Source organism: Platalea leucorodia, assembly GCF_965183815.1.
Source record: "Platalea leucorodia genome assembly, chromosome: 14".
Lineage (NCBI taxonomy): Eukaryota > Metazoa > Chordata > Aves > Pelecaniformes > Threskiornithidae > Platalea > Platalea leucorodia.
Genome location: NC_138836.1, coordinates 14,146,262 through 14,161,756, shown reverse-complemented (window position 1 = coordinate 14,161,756; position 15,495 = coordinate 14,146,262). Strand labels below are relative to the sequence as shown.

Genomic DNA, 15,495 nt, shown 5'->3' with positions numbered 1-15,495 from the left:
TCCAGCTTAGGTTGTGGAAGATCTAGCTCATTAGCAGTTATTAAAACAAAGAGTTAACTTTCAACTTAGTACTATATCCTACTCTGTCTCTTCGCTGTACTCTACCCTTCTACATCAGGCTCAAGATTTGCTCTGTAAACTGACTTAGAGATGACTTGAGAAGCATATATGATGATGTCTGTTCAGTAGTGTAGGCAATGGGGTTTTTGTCCAGAGGTAGTACTGCCTTGGTTGTGCTGATCAGAGAATCAGTGTCCCACCTAACACTGCTTTGGATATGGAAGATAGACTTGTGTGTGTGCCTAAATCCCCTGAAAAGTCTGACAGTCCAAACTTGTCTGAGCCTGTCTAACACGCATTGATATACATGAGTTCAACTGGCAGGAGAAAGGGGCAGCACTAGTTCTAGTTGCAGCCATGCTGGGTCATTCTGGTAGTGTGGTGTTACCAGGGCTGACAGTGCTACCCCTCACACATATCCCCGGAACCAGACAAGCTTTCTGTACTCCTTGCTAGTGGGGCACTTAATTTCTAATCATCATGAAGGCTGATTTCATATGTAAGAAATACTTTCAACAAAAAAAATTTTTTGTTATTAATTGTACCCACTCTTCCACAAGGACTTTACCTTGGTGTGGCCAAATCTGTATTGGTTGTGGTCAACATCAATGGAGGAAAGAAGCTTTTCCGAAGCCTTTTTGCTGTCAATGAATTGGCCTTCTGGAATGGCTGAGGCATTAAGGATCTTGTACCTATGGTAACACAGGTTGCAAGGACTGGTTGCAAACAGGGTGATGAAAATAGGATCCATCATATATCATAAAATATACAGAAGCTGAGCTATCTGAATATGCCATCTGAAATCTAGACAGTCTTGGCTGAACAGAATGTGATGACAAGAGGACATGTCTACTCTTCAGAGGAATCTGTTGGCTGTGTAACAACACAGTATGTTGTTACATATAAAATTAATGTCCATACTTAAGAGTGTCTACAGGTCCAGGAATTAGGAAGAACATAGTGAGAACCTGTCAACCTCCTCTTATCTTGTTTCATTGATCAGAGGAACGCCACTCAAATTAAAGTTCAAGATGAATTAAAACTACTAACAAAAATCAGCTATATTCCAAAGGGAATACAGATCTTGCACAGCTCACAGTCTCTACAAGTTGTACCACTGAATCCTTGAGTTTGGACTAAAAATGGCATGGTATTATTCTGTAAATGCTAACAGCAGTCTTAGCATTTTGCAAGGTAACTTAACGATTACGGTAATCCTGTGTCATGGACAGGACCACCTAATCCTTCTAAAGGAGTTTCTTCAGATACATCAGTGAGGGTGTGTGACTGTACACTGGAGCACTTCTTATTCTCAAGTCTACCTTGAAAGAGAATATGTAAAATCAAGACAGTGATAATGGTGCAGTGAATTTATTCTCTATTTTAGGCTTCCATTGTAGTTCCTCCTGAACTTCAGCACATTTCCTTTGAACTATGAAGCACTTTGTGGTTCTGGACCATGGCCATTATGGATAGATTCCTTCAGCTGTCACATCAAATTATGATTTGACAACTGAGAACAGCTAATGCCTTACTGAACATCAGGTTGCAGGGCATTTTCAGAGAGGTCTTGGGTCCTTTTCACACCAGTTCAGCATGGAAAATGCTACTGTTACATTTAATTATGATAGCAGCCAATTCTGATTCAGCACTTTATAGCAACTGAGCTCACATGAACCAGTTTAATTGTCTCAGTTTTAAAGATGAGGAAAACAAGGCACAGGATACAGGCCAGTGACAGAGCACCTCGGATTTTTGAATGCTTAGTCAGTGAACCATAAGAAGGCTGTGCTGATGTGTATTGTTTTTGTATCTGTACTCTGGGAGACTTACAATGTCTATAATGCCACTTAATTCATTACACTACAAGCATTTTGCATCTCTTTGACTCATTGGGCATTGACTACAGTTTAGAAATGATACTGGTTCTGATGAATCAAGAAATCTCTGTTCTGATCAAAGAGGGAAAGACTGGAGTGACCTAAGACAGTATTAATGTCTTGGTTCCCTCAAATGCCACTAATCTAGTCTGATTCAGAGGGTGTCTCTCCATGATGTCACCAGCCTTGTCACCCGAGTTGTGGGTTTACTGAAGCCTTATCTTAACATACAGTAATAACTGAAGACTTACCGTTGCTTAAAGTCTGCATAAAGAATTCTGCTTGGAAACCCCTTCCTGCAAATTCGGATGCCTTCTAGAACCCCATTGCACCGCAGCTGATGCATCACCAAGTAATGGTCCATTTCACCTTAAACAAAATACATCCATCATGACTCTCCTTTTCTTCCAAAGAATCTCCATATGTATTAGCATTCCAGAATGACCTCCCTTTTTTTTGATAAAATTCAACAAGACAGAACGTGCCTTCGGTTCATACAAGTGGCAGAGAACTGCTTCAGTGAGCTGAGATTTACTAAGAATGCTAGGGCTGGCAGTGCTTGTGAGTTGCCAATGGCCAAAAGGCATAAGGACACATTACTTAAAAATAGCAGGAGAGTGCTTTAGGAGACCAGCTGAAAAATCTTCAACAGCATCAGCATCCTCATTGGATTTAGGTGGAGGTGGCACAATGTAGAATGTAGTACCATCTAGACAATCAGCTCTTCACGTTATGTAAGATTTTACCTTGGATCTCCAATGCAAATATTGACTATACTCAAACTTGATTAGATTTGATAGCTAGATAGATTCCAACACAGGCGTGGATAAGCAGGTTGCCTAAAGCTCTCAGTCTCCCTGTAAAGGACAGTTGATTAAAATTGGAAGAATTATCTTTCTCCTCCTAAAATATCTATTGGATATAATAATCAACAGTATTTCTAAGTCTTATTCCCAAGTATTACAAACAAAGTACAACTGGCAGAATAAAACTCTCTTGGAATCACTTTGCAATGCAGAAATTTCCATCAGCTGCTAGAGACATTAATTAGTACAGAATGGTCCATACGCCTAATTTTGTCTTTTCAGTGTGATCAATAAAGGTGTACCCAAAGGAATTGTTAGAAAAGTGGAGCATAAGCAGCCTAAACCCAGCTAAAAATCAGAAGATGACTAGTTTCTCTTCCTTCACTTCACCATCCTTAATTTTGCTCACAGAGCACTACTTTAGTTTTTCTTAAAAGGCAAAAGTCAGGATTCCCTCTGAGTCACCTCTGTCAAAACAATCAAATGAACATTAAAATGACAGCCATATCTGGCAAAATCATTCATTCAAATATGCTTTTCTATTTTAGTAGGTTTCCTTAATTCCCCCCTTCCACCTTCTCGACTGTCAAGACCCCAGTGGGATTCCTCTTTCTTCACTTTAGGATATGAAGTGTGGTCATTTCCATTTGGGCGTCATTTATAGTCAGTGGAGTGAAACAGTTTCTTCTAGGATGTGATTCATCTCATCCTAAGATAGATGTATAAAAGGGGCCAGATGAGTCATACCTTAAAATGCCAGCTTCTCTCCACTGAATATAAAAGGAATTTAGATGAATAGCCTAAATGTGAATGTCATACATATGTGCGTTGCTTAAATCCTGCTTGTGGTCTTCAGGGTTACACAGAGAGACATAAACAAGAAAGGTGAGAAACGTTCTGAAATTGGTCTTTTGTTTCCTGAGCAGATTAAACAGATGCTAAGCTCCCATGGCCTTGTACTCCTGTTGCATCCACTGCATTCTACCAGTATCTGCCTTATCATTCTACCAGTGCCAGACCTCATAATGATTAGACTCCTAAAATCCACACAGGCAAGTCTCTCCCCAAGTACTTTAATTTAATGGCCATGTGAAAATACTCCCAAACTTGACTGTTCTCAGAGACTAAACTCTTTGTGAGAGTTTAATATTTAATTAAATAAAGGGAAAAAAGTAACTTTATATCAAAATGTTTTCCAAGTGCTAGCAGCACCCAGAATTACATGGAATTCTACAAACAATATATGCTTTCTTTGACATTCCTCCAGCTCAGTGAATCAGATCTTTACACTGAATATTTAGAAAGTGGTAAGTGGTCTTGGACTGAACCCAACAGTTCTGAATGACGCAGTGGTCCTTAAAACCAGCCATTTGTTAGGGATTTGCTAATGCTGTTACCCACAACAGTCAATTTCATGAGCTGTGATCAACCCCATCTTTATCATCTTCAGCTCTGTACACAAATTAAGCAAAGATGGGTAAGTGTTGTGGACCGTGTAATGCTCAAAATTTTACAGTCACGGTAAACAATACAAGAAGGTTTACTTGGGCACTGTCCCACAGGCCAGCCCCCACAAGAACTTCACATGCAGAGGGAGCTGTTCTGGAAGAAGCCAGTGTGGAAACTAAGCAGGCCAACTCAGTCCTGTGTCCTCAGAGTATAACACCAGACTTACCAGGTGTCTTGGTCTCATTAGGAATCAGGCAGCGCACAAAGTGAGGATGGGTACTTCTCAGGTTAGTCATCAACTTGTTTAGATTTTCCTGTGATAGAACAAAATATGGGTTTGAGCTTTGAGCTACAAAGCTTTTGCATTTTTATTCAAATGTCAAGGAGATAATAGAATCACAGAATGGTTTGGATTGGAAGGGGCCTTTGAAGATCATCGAGTCCAACATCCCTGCCATGGGCAGGGACATCTTTCACTAGAGCAGGTTGCTCCAAGCCCCGTCCAACCTGAGCTTGAACACTTCCAACGATGGGGCACCCACAACTTCTCTGGGCAACTTGTTCCAGTGTCTCACAACCCTCATTGTAAAAAAATTTCTTCCTTATGTCCAATCTAAACCTACCCTCTTTCAGTTTAAAACCATTGCCTCTTGTCCTGTCACTACAGGCCCTGGTAAAAAGTCTTCCTCTGTCTTTCTGATAAGGCCTCTTTATATATTGAAAGGCTGCAATAAGGTGTCCCTGCAGCCTTCTCTTCCCCAGGCTGAACAACCCCAACTCTCTCAACCTTTCTTCATAGGAGAGTTGTTCCAGCCCTTGGATCATTTTTGTGGAAGCATGGCTCATTTAAAAGGAAATTCACATACCCTGAACACAGCAGACACTGTCTGGAAAGAGCCTCCCTTCTTCTTAGCACCTTTCTTGCCACCACCACTATCACCTTGGAAGAAGTAGATAGGAGGTGAACAATTAGAGTAAGCAGTATGTTTTGTAGGCCTCGCCTTCCTTTCTTTGGTCATGGGCCAATAAAATAATTTTTAATTTTAAATACTGACCCACTGCTTCATGAGAGTTTTAGTGAACTGCTGCTAGCTGGTTGTTGAGCCATGTATGGTATATTTGGTCTCAGATGCATGATTTAGGTTGCATCATAATGTATATTGCTTCGGTGGTATGGAACACTATATATAAGTGACATAAGTTTCATAACAGTGTACTTTGTGCTACTCATCACATTGCTTTTACTTAGAGACATACCCCCATTTTTAATTTTTTTTTAATTAGGTGAAAGGCCACAAGAATGTGGCTCAGCACTGGACATTCGTTTATCAATGCAGTGAAGTCTTCTTTAGAAAAATCTCTTAATCCAATGTTCCAGGTGAAGAATAGAGATCTATTCTGAGTTATGGCAGCCCCAAGGCAGGAAGCAAATTATAGTCTCAGAATAAAAGTCCAAGCAGCTCAGTGCCTTTTCATATTTGCTGCACTGTTGAAGCCAATTACATCAAGACTTCAAGGGAGTCTTTGTGCTCCAAAATTCACGCCTTATCCAAAATTTTATCCCCACAACCTTTTCATCTCGCCTTCCTTGTACTGATGATATCTGCAAGGATCACAGTGGACTCATCCCCAGTATTTCCTAGGAGCTTGCTCAGACATGTTGTTATGTCAGCCAAACTGAACTGCAGGGAAGTCCCCATGCAGTACTCTCTTGAGCCTCAAACCTTGCTGTCCATATGCCTGAGGGCTGAGATGACTACTACTCTATACTGCCTCTTCTTTTTGCCCAGCATCCAGGCTGCCAGAACATTAGTTTTTTTGGTAGAAATCTGTGTGGTCATTTTTGGTAACGCAGACCTATTGACTGTCCAACTTGATGGCTTCAGCCACAAAAAAGGGCAAGAGATTAGACTGCTCTCTGATGCCCTTAGAGGACTTCTAAATTATATTCTCTCTCTCGCTCATTTTCCCTTGCAACACCAAGACTGCTCAGCTGGACATGAAATAGTTCCATCGTCTCCTTTTAGTTCTTCCAGTTCATCTCAAGAAACAAAACTCTGTCTCCAAAGACTATAAAGTGCTTTCACTTTGCAGGTATATTTGGCACCTGTCTAGAGGATGAGTAAGCACGCACATGATTCACAACACAGTAAGTCAGGAAACATACACCTCCTGTCACTTTTTTTTGGACTTGCTGAGTTTCACTTCTCTGCACCACATGAATGTGGTGTTTTCAGCAGTTCTGCATGTTGGTGTCTTAGTTTTGGCATATCTGGGTGCACACAAGAACAAGGTCACATTAGGGGATGATGGAGAGTCTAGAGTATACCACAGAGAAGAGAAGCAGAAGTAGACTTTAGTTGATTCTTGCCGTATTGATCATCACTGAAAAAGCACTTACTTGTTTCTGCACCAGCATAGTTAGAGAAAAGGAAAGACAGCAGCTTCAGGGATGATTTCTGGTACAGCCCCACAACAGTTTCATTCAAGGGATCCTTGTTCTTGTCAAGCCAGCCAGAAATGTTGTAGTCTACTGTGCCAGCATAGTGCACCAGGGAGAAGTGGGCCTCAGCCTTGCCTTTGACAGGTTTAGGCTTCTGGAAGTTGTTGGACTTGCCCAGATGCTGGTCATAGAGCTTGTTCTTGAAAGAGGTGTCAGTTGCCTTGGGGAACATGCACTCCTCTTCCAGGATGGAGAAAATGCCCATGGGCTGGGAGAAATACATGAAGAAATTAAGTGGTGGGGAGAGAAAAAGTAAATAAAATGTCACCTTGCATATGATTTGTGGCTTGTTTCAGTGGCTGTAATTTGTACTGCACAAGTTCTTAATACATTACTAGTTATTATAATAATCAGGCAACCTATAATTAGTTTGTGTTGCTCAAGCTGCTACCCATGAACGTGGCAACTCGACAATACTGTTTAAGTGCATCTTTGAATGAAAGGCTGTATATACATATATATACATATTATAATCAATAATAATAATATATAATCAATTGTTTCGATCATCTTTACCCAACATTGTTAGGAAGTAGGTTTCAGCATCCTGTTTGCGGGACTGATGCTGTTGTGTACGTCTGTTACAAGCCATCAGGTTGTAACTGTCAACGTGAACTTAATTTGGTGGCTCCTCAGGAATGTGCATAGATAATTAATATCTAACAACTCCTGTCTCCAGTGAATGTGCATGATGGATCAGATTTTCCTCACCTTATATGGAGTGTAAATGGCAATAATCTGGCACTTTAGAATACCCACAGACTTTTAATTTGTCTCAGCATTTTATTTAAAATTGGAAGTACTTCAGTACAGAGATGTAGGCACATTCTCAGCGACATCAGAGCTTTCATCTGAGCTACATTAGGTATCTTCTCATAGTGCAGATAAGCACGTCATCTGATTTTGCTGGAGGCACTGGTGTGACCTGCACTTCATTGGCCTAGAGAGAATTCTAGGAGTTCCGTCTTTGTATGAACCTTTTTTTTAAAAAAAAGTTAATAAGATGCCATTAGATGCTTACATCTGATTTCAGCTAGATAGCTGCCAGATCTAGAATCAGGGATCCTCCAGAGCAGTAGCAACCACAGGAGGTGGATGTTGGGCAGGAATGCTGTGCTTTGAATGAAGATTTTTCCCTATAGGTGTGGCTGCTGTGTGAGAGCTCTGGGGTTAGCATTCATCTTGCCTAACTGTAGGTGTCTATAAAACAGAATCTAGATCTGAGTTGGCTGTCCAGATTGCTCTTCTGTAATGGAAGCATTATAAAGACATTTCACAGAATCACTAACAGAACATGCTTTATAAGGAGATGATTTGCATCCTAGAAGTGTCTAGTTATTCCCCGTCATTACAAAAGAGAGTACAGCATTAGATCAGTGTAGATGTTCTGATTCCTCTGGTTCTAAACTCTGTATTACATAAATATGGGACACAAAATGTGTGGACACTGAAGAGTAAGTGTAGATTTTGGGTGTTAAATATAGCAATAGGCAACAGGCACTAGCTGTGAATGGTAGCGCTGCCTGTAGATGCTGCTATGTGGTGGGAAGTGTGGGAGGTTAGCAAGAAATGTGGGGCTCACATGCAAAGGCTTAACCCATGGGTATGAATGTTAAGCAGTGAACATGCGTGTGGGATGGCTGAATCAGTCACTGGGCACTGGGCATGAATGATAGTGCTGGGAGCAGATACCTGTATGCTCCTGAGAAGGAAGATGTTTGGGTGTGTGCATATTGGATTTGCACATGATGTGTAAGTGCTGTGCACAACCACTGGACACTGGCTTGTAACATAGCAGTGAGGGGTTAATTCATACTAAGATCCCCAGTGCAGTAGCAGGGGGCAGTGACAGAGGGGCCAGAAAGAGCTGTGTTGCTAGAAAAAAGAACTTAATTCTATCCATTACTGCAAGGAGTAAGACTCGAGGTTCACCTTACTGTTAAAGGCAGTCTTGTTAAAGGCACCAAATTAACACCATGTATCCCCTCTCCCTTCCACCCCAGCCATGTTGTTCAGGAAATCATTGTTTGTGCAGAGGCAGCCTGTCACTCCAAAAGCTTTGGTTTTTATAAACTGCCTCTTCTTATATGAGAGGGTCATTCAACAGTAATGTATCAATTTATTAAGAATGACTGGACTAAAATAAATGACCATGAAAGAAATGTGCTCTCCTAAAATGAAAAGATTTCCTCTACCTTCTCAATGAGCTCAATGCAGGCAGCCAGGTCCATCCCAAAGTCAATGAACTCCCATTCAATTCCCTCTTTCTTGTACTCCTCCTGCTCCAGCACGAACATGTGGTGGTTGAAGAACTGTTGCAGTTTCTCATTGGTGAAGTTGATGCACAGCTGCTCCAGGCTGTTGAACTGCAAATTCAAATATAAAAAAATGCCAGTTAGTTTGAAAAAGTCATCAATGGGCAAGCATACTTACTGTAACTCACATCAAAGATCTCAAAGCCAGCAATGTCCAGGACACCAATGAAATGCTGTCTGGGCTGCTTGGTATCCAGCTGTTGGTTGATTCGAACAACCATCCATAGGAACATCTTCTCATAGACTGATTTAGCCAATGCACCCACTGAATTGTATACCTATAAGAAACACAGCCATGACAGTAATGAAAGTTGAGTTAGCTTTAAAGTTGAAAGAACTGTCTGAATAAAATGAAAAGCTGATCAGCTGTCTAGGTACCTGTTGGACATTTTGTCCTTTAGTTACATACTCATTCCCGACTTTCACCCTGGGATAGCATAAAGCCTTGAGCATATCAGCAGAATTCAGACCCATCAGGTAGCCAGCTTTGTCAGCCACTAGGATAAGAGACAGCAAACGAGTTCAAAAGAGACAAAGAAAGGTGTCCTGGTCCTCTAGGATGTTTCTGTTACAAGGAGCCTACTTTCAGTGCTACTCAAATGCACCTATTGTCAAGGGAAGCTCCTCCCCAATGTCATGGAGAATGTTTTCCCCCCAACAGAGGCAGCGTCTCAGCTGCAGCACGCTCCTCTTCCACATCTGGAGGGCTGCAGCAAGGCTTCATCTTTATGTTTCTGTTTCCTTTCGGAGCATAAATTCAACCATTGACTTTGTGGAACTTGCAACAAACTTAAAGAATTTAGTTTCTGGAAGGGAAAATCATTCTCAAAGTGTTGGGCACTTCATGGGACGGGGTTGCTACCTTGTCTCCTGGTGCAGTTCACAAGCAAACTCTGCAGTCAACGCTACCTTCTGTGCTGTCCGGCTCTGCCTGCTCCTCCCGCTGCTTCTGCTTGAACTTCATGTTCCCGTAATGCATGACGGCTCCCGTCAGCTTGTACATCCCCACCTTCTCATCGGGGCTGAAGCCCAGGATGTCCACAGCGCTCTGCAGAGGCAACAGGCAAGTCAGGGCAGGTCAGAGAAGAGCAAGGGCTGAAGCACAAGGTGCTGTTAACAGCCATGTGTGCTGCTGTGGGAAGGTGGGGTTTCTCCCCCTGCCTCCCCGCTGCCCTGCCCGCACCGAGGGTGCGCAGCACCGGCCCGGCCCCGCGGCCGCCACGAGGGCTCCGCTGTACTCACGTCCGTCGCCAGCAGCTCCTCGCTGTCATCAATACTGGCAACAGTGACTTCTCCTTGGCTCACGTAGGGGAAGTCATAGGGGTTGGTGGAGATAAGGAGGAGATCTGCAGGTAGACGGGGCACCTTTGGTTGCACGGGGGCAGGTCACAGTGGAAAGGGAAAGCACTCGCTGGGCCAAGCCCAGCACTGCTGACACTCACCAATGAGCTCTGGCTTTTTGTTGGACATTATCTGGTAAAAAATATGATAGCTCCTTTCACTGGGCAGCTGGAAAGTCACTCTGGATTTCTCCAGAAGATCTAACCAAAAGAGAGATGCCGTTCGTCTCCCGGTAAACTTGAGATCATAAATGCACAAATTCTGCATACACTGACTTGCTCCAACTCACAGGTTTCGATATCCGCAGAGGCCAGCTTGCCAGTTGTTCCAAAGTGAATCCGGATGAATTTTCCCTATCAAACAGTACAGATCAACCCACTGGTTATAGTGGTCAATGAATGAGCCATGTATTAGATGTCTGCATTCTGACAAATCTGAAATGAACTCACAAAGCGTGAGGAGTTGTCATTCCTCACGGTCTTGGCATTGCCAAAGGCCTCCAGCAGTGGGTTGGCCTGGATGATCTGATCCTCCAGAGTTCCCTAGTTACAGGAAAAAAAACTTCTTATCGAACTCCACTACAGGTTAATAACAAATATTGCAAAAGAGGTATTACAAACAGATCATTTTTACAATTCATATGTGATTTTAACCTAAAATTTAGCAGAGTTTTTAAGCACTCATCAGCCATCACTTATGAATATTGCCATTGGTTTCAAAAGGAAGAGTGATGAAAGACATATCTGTATTTTGTTTCCTTCTCGTACCCGCTGTGATATATCAGGTACCATATACAGAGTCACTACAGTGGAGCTCAGGGAGCTTGAAATCTGTGTGAGAGAGGTGCTTCCACATTCCCATTCACAAAGGCCATGGCAGCTAAAGAAAATGTGAAAATTCTGGAGGTTACTCCAGCCCAGGACACAGAGAGAGGTACCGCCTTTAGTAGGAAGCACCTAGCAAGGGAGAATGTAAAGTTTTGCAATTGCATTCAAACAACCAGCAGCCTTTCAGAATGCAGAAATACATCTCCAGACATGCTTCGAAGAGTGGGACATGGACAAAGCTTGAGACTCAGAAACCAAACTTAAAAAAGCAGAGAACTCTCTGAGTTTTTTGCTGCATGACCGCAGAAGGAATGATCAACATGTAAAGTTTCAATATTGTATCACTCTTGTTAACTGCAAAAATATGAGAGGAATGAAGCTTCTGTGACTTTATGCCTCTCCTTTTCTGTGCGATACAGTGCAGGAAGCAGAGTCACCGTGTGCTTTTTTGGAATGGTAGAGCAAAGCTTTTCTCAAGGCTTGTAGCAAAGTCATGATTGATCCCTAAGTAGTCAGGGCATGAAAGTGTTGCCAGGGAAATTTCCAGCACAAAAAATCAGTTTTTATCTAGATGAAAGATACTCAAGTTGCTGCATCTTTGTACGTAGTGCAGCCTTTAACATCTTGGAGAGCGAGGGAGCGCCATTCCCAACACTGTCTGCAGATGGCACAACGGGCTTAAATTAGTTTTTATTAGTCCACCATGAAGATGGACCCTATAAAACTAAGGCAACACAGGAGCATATGAAGCTCTCTATGTTTTTTTTTTTTAATTAAGGCAATACAGTAGCATATAAAGTTATATATACACATAAATATATATAAAAAAATAAAAAATCCCAAATCCCTAGAGTAATGCCCTCTCACGTGTATCTTTCAGCTTTCTAAATGAACTTCCTCATCTGAGAGGAGATGTTTGTGAGTGCAGCTGACTACACCAACCCCAAACCTCTTTTTAGTGCACCGCTGTGACCAAGGAACTCACAAGGGAGCACCATGCATGGAGAACAGCACAGAAGAAGACATGGCAGTTCTTTACACAGGTTCATTCTGGAGTCCTGTCTACAGGCTGGGTGACAAAGTGCTGGAGGCTGAGACAGTATTCTGGGCAAATGCTGTTACATGCTTCCCTTATTCATATACTCTTGCCTGGCATCTGATTTCAGCCGGCATCTGAGATAGGATGCTGGGCAAGACAGAACTATAACCTGAGTGTTTTATTTAATGTTCTTATGAAGGGGCACATACTACTGTTATAGAGATCTGAATACTAAAAAAATAGAGTATTCTGTGAATAAACTTGGAAGAGGACAGAACAGGTGGTTGTCCATCTGAGAGCCAGGTGATTTTCCTTATATCAAACATGGTCAGTACACATCTCAGCTGTCTCAAAGTTTTTCTGAGATCAGTCCCAGCATAGTGAGCAGCTGGTGAAAGCTGAGCCCAGGAGATTCTGAAATGGTGCTGATGGAAAGAGTGCTTGTGATGAACTTGCCTTGGCCATAACAACCCATCAATCACAGACACCTGCCTCTGAGTGTGAAAAGAATATTCAGCCTTGGAATCTCCTTAGGTTCTGCTGTGCCCTTGTGTACTCAAATAACACGCTGACACATGTCACCCGCTTTGATGCACATACCATCTCACAGACCGTGGTGACATACACTTGTGCCACAAGGATGTTTGTTGCTTGCTCTGTGCTAGGGAATGAAGCCCACGCCTTGCAAATGCACCAGTGGGCTCAGGTTGCAGCAGCTGGGCTGCTCAGCAGAAAGGGGCATCAGAGCATGTGCTTTCTTCCCTGGAAGGATCTTTTCTGAGGTTACTTTCTATCTGTCAGGCAAGTGGTCCCAGCTGTCCCAAGTCTGTCCCTTTTCTTATGCTGCCCCTCAGGTCCGTTACGTTCATCACAGGCAGGAGAACAAGCCGGTGCAAACTACTACCTGATGCAATTGAAATGACTCAACTTCAACACAACCACTCTGGAGTTCAGAGTTCCTGCACTTCCCCTGTCAACAGGAATGAAACAAGGAATAGGAATGGCACAACCACGTGCCGTGGGAAACAACTGCTCTCTTGTCACTTGCAGCCACTCAGGTGCTGTGGATGTGGCCGATCTCGTAGAATACTAATGGATAGATACATAGACAGACAGTCAGCACAGAGAAAACTGCTGTCTTATATTATCTTCCTCTCCCTGTTTAAGACTTCCCCTGTGTAAATGGAAACTGGAGAGAAACTGAGTCTTGGGCCAGTAAGAAAATGTTTCTTTAAGTAGAGTTTCTCTAAAGGAGGGAAGGAGGCCAGGTAGCAGGGGTAAACGAGTGTGGGTGTGCTTGGACTGTGCATCCTGACTGTCTCCTCAGTTGTGCTATGCTTTCTGCCTTTTGATAGTCCTGCAGCCCAAAAATACGCATTCATAATTTCTGCTCTGCAGGCACAGTCTTGGTCAAACACTGGAAGGGGGAGCCAATGACATACCTGCATTTTGCCAGGCTGTTGGTCTTTCTTCTTCTCACCAGTAACTGCAATTGTTGCAAAGTACTGGATGACACGCTTGGTGTTCACAGTCTTCCCTGCACCGGATTCTCCGCTGTTGAAATTAAAATATTGTTACAGGAAACAGGAAACATTTTTACTTCTCTGTCAGCTTTGTCACACATACCAAAATGTACTCACGTGATAAGGATTGACTGATTGTTACGATCTGAAAACAAAGTCACAGAAAGAGCTGTTCAAATGAGATGTGGAGAGCTTTTGTTCCTCAGACATCACTAACTGACTTCAAGGGAAAGAACTATATTGTAACTGTATTTATCACTTTGTAGCCAGATAAGGTAAATTCTGCATTAGTCTGCACGTGGATTTTTTTGGACAAAGAGGGATGGAGCAGCCCAAAATCTAACTCCAAGTGGTGGTTCTTTATAAGGCTTCCCACTTAGTATTTGTTTTCTTTTATGTATAGACCTTGGCTTAAATATTGTTTAATCGGAATCAGATTCTCTGCTGTGTTCCTTCCTTACTGCTTCTTTAAATTCCGTACGAGGAGAGTGGGCACAAAGCCATATAGCTAGCTACTGCCTTTCCTTCATTATCTGACAGCACAAAGGTCATTAAGGTGCCACAGGCAGTCTAATCTTGACTTCTGCCATAGGGCCATGGGAGCTGTTGCCATCAGGCACTGAGTAGAATAACACCTAAGATGCCTGAACTGTCCTTGATGCCTGAAGTGTTCCTTGACCAAGCAGCCAGCCCTGCATATGTCAGGGTTTCCCATTCTTGCCAAATGACTCACCAGTTAGCATGAACTGATAGGCGTTATCAGAGATGGAGAAGATGTGTGGAGGGGCCTCCTGGCGCTTCTTGCCTCGGTAGCCAGCTACCACCTCTGGGTTGTACACCGGCAGCCACTTGTAGGGGTTGACAGTGACGCAGAAGAGACCCGAGTAGGTCTGCGAGGAAGGGAGACAGCACGTTGGCTTCCACTTAGCCTGGCAGAGCAGTTCCTCCTAGCCGCCCAGAGGAAGACTGCTGCTGGTACTTACGTAGATCATCCAGGCTGCATAACGCTCTTTGAGGTTGTACAGCACAGCGGGTTCATGGAGGTGGGTCATCATGGCCATGTCCTCAATTTTATCAAATTTGGGAGGATTCATGGGAAAGACTTCATCATCCTTTACAGTCACAGTCTGACAAAACCAGAAGGGAACATCAGGAGAAGGAATCTAAGCCAGGGAACTGCCTGAACTGGAGGATCATGTATGAGTAACAGCTGGTATCACTTACTGTATCATCATATGTTTTAACCATGACTTTGCCACCTTCTCTACTCTGTATGGTACCTTTCACATACATTTGCTTTTCATCCACTACAAAACAGGCTGCCTTAGCATCAAATGGGCGATTCTGGGCTTCAATTCTCTCCTTCTCAGGCTTCCGTAAATAGGGAGCAGCTTCTCCAAAGATTGCCATCTCTGCATCTGAACTCATGGCTGGAGTTGCTCTGGAGGAATGCAGAGAAGTTTCAGAGAACGTGTGCATTTGTAATTTATATTTATCCAGAAAGTGATCATGCTCAATGACTAAAAGGAAGAGGAGGACTAAACAACGTCAGGCACTTAACTTCTGCCTCAATTTTAAGTACCCACTGAAGAAGTCCTAATAAAGAAAGTCCCTTTTGTAGACAGAGGTGTCTTTGAAGACATCCCCCTTAAACGGGATGCCTGTGTGCCCAAGTGAGGGCAGAGAGAATATCAAGCTAGAAGTCTTCAGAAGCCTCTCCTGCTGTACCTTCCCCTGCTATTCACCCAGCTG

At 43.0% G+C, this 15,495-nt stretch overlaps 1 protein-coding gene across 1 annotated transcript in view; it reads right to left on the bottom strand.

The window, feature by feature from the left end:
- LOC309597304 (myosin-4-like) overlaps positions 1–15,171 on the bottom strand; it is a gene marked incomplete at both ends in the record, with an annotated part of 35,504 nt that extends 20,333 nt beyond the window's left edge. The window contains 18 exons of the mRNA XM_082326561.1: positions 629–752; positions 2,192–2,309; positions 4,422–4,509; positions 5,062–5,135; positions 6,597–6,906; positions 8,894–9,064; positions 9,142–9,291; positions 9,392–9,510; positions 9,923–10,061; positions 10,256–10,359; positions 10,456–10,554; positions 10,644–10,707; positions 10,804–10,896; positions 13,663–13,774; positions 13,861–13,888; positions 14,477–14,633; positions 14,727–14,870; positions 14,968–15,171. Of these exons, the coding sequence (XP_082182687.1) occupies positions 629–752; positions 2,192–2,309; positions 4,422–4,509; positions 5,062–5,135; positions 6,597–6,906; positions 8,894–9,064; positions 9,142–9,291; positions 9,392–9,510; positions 9,923–10,061; positions 10,256–10,359; positions 10,456–10,554; positions 10,644–10,707; positions 10,804–10,896; positions 13,663–13,774; positions 13,861–13,888; positions 14,477–14,633; positions 14,727–14,870; positions 14,968–15,171 (2,298 nt within the window). The remainder of the gene's footprint in view (positions 1–628; positions 753–2,191; positions 2,310–4,421; positions 4,510–5,061; positions 5,136–6,596; positions 6,907–8,893; positions 9,065–9,141; positions 9,292–9,391; positions 9,511–9,922; positions 10,062–10,255; positions 10,360–10,455; positions 10,555–10,643; positions 10,708–10,803; positions 10,897–13,662; positions 13,775–13,860; positions 13,889–14,476; positions 14,634–14,726; positions 14,871–14,967) is intronic.
- Positions 15,172–15,495: the final 324 nt, after the last annotated feature.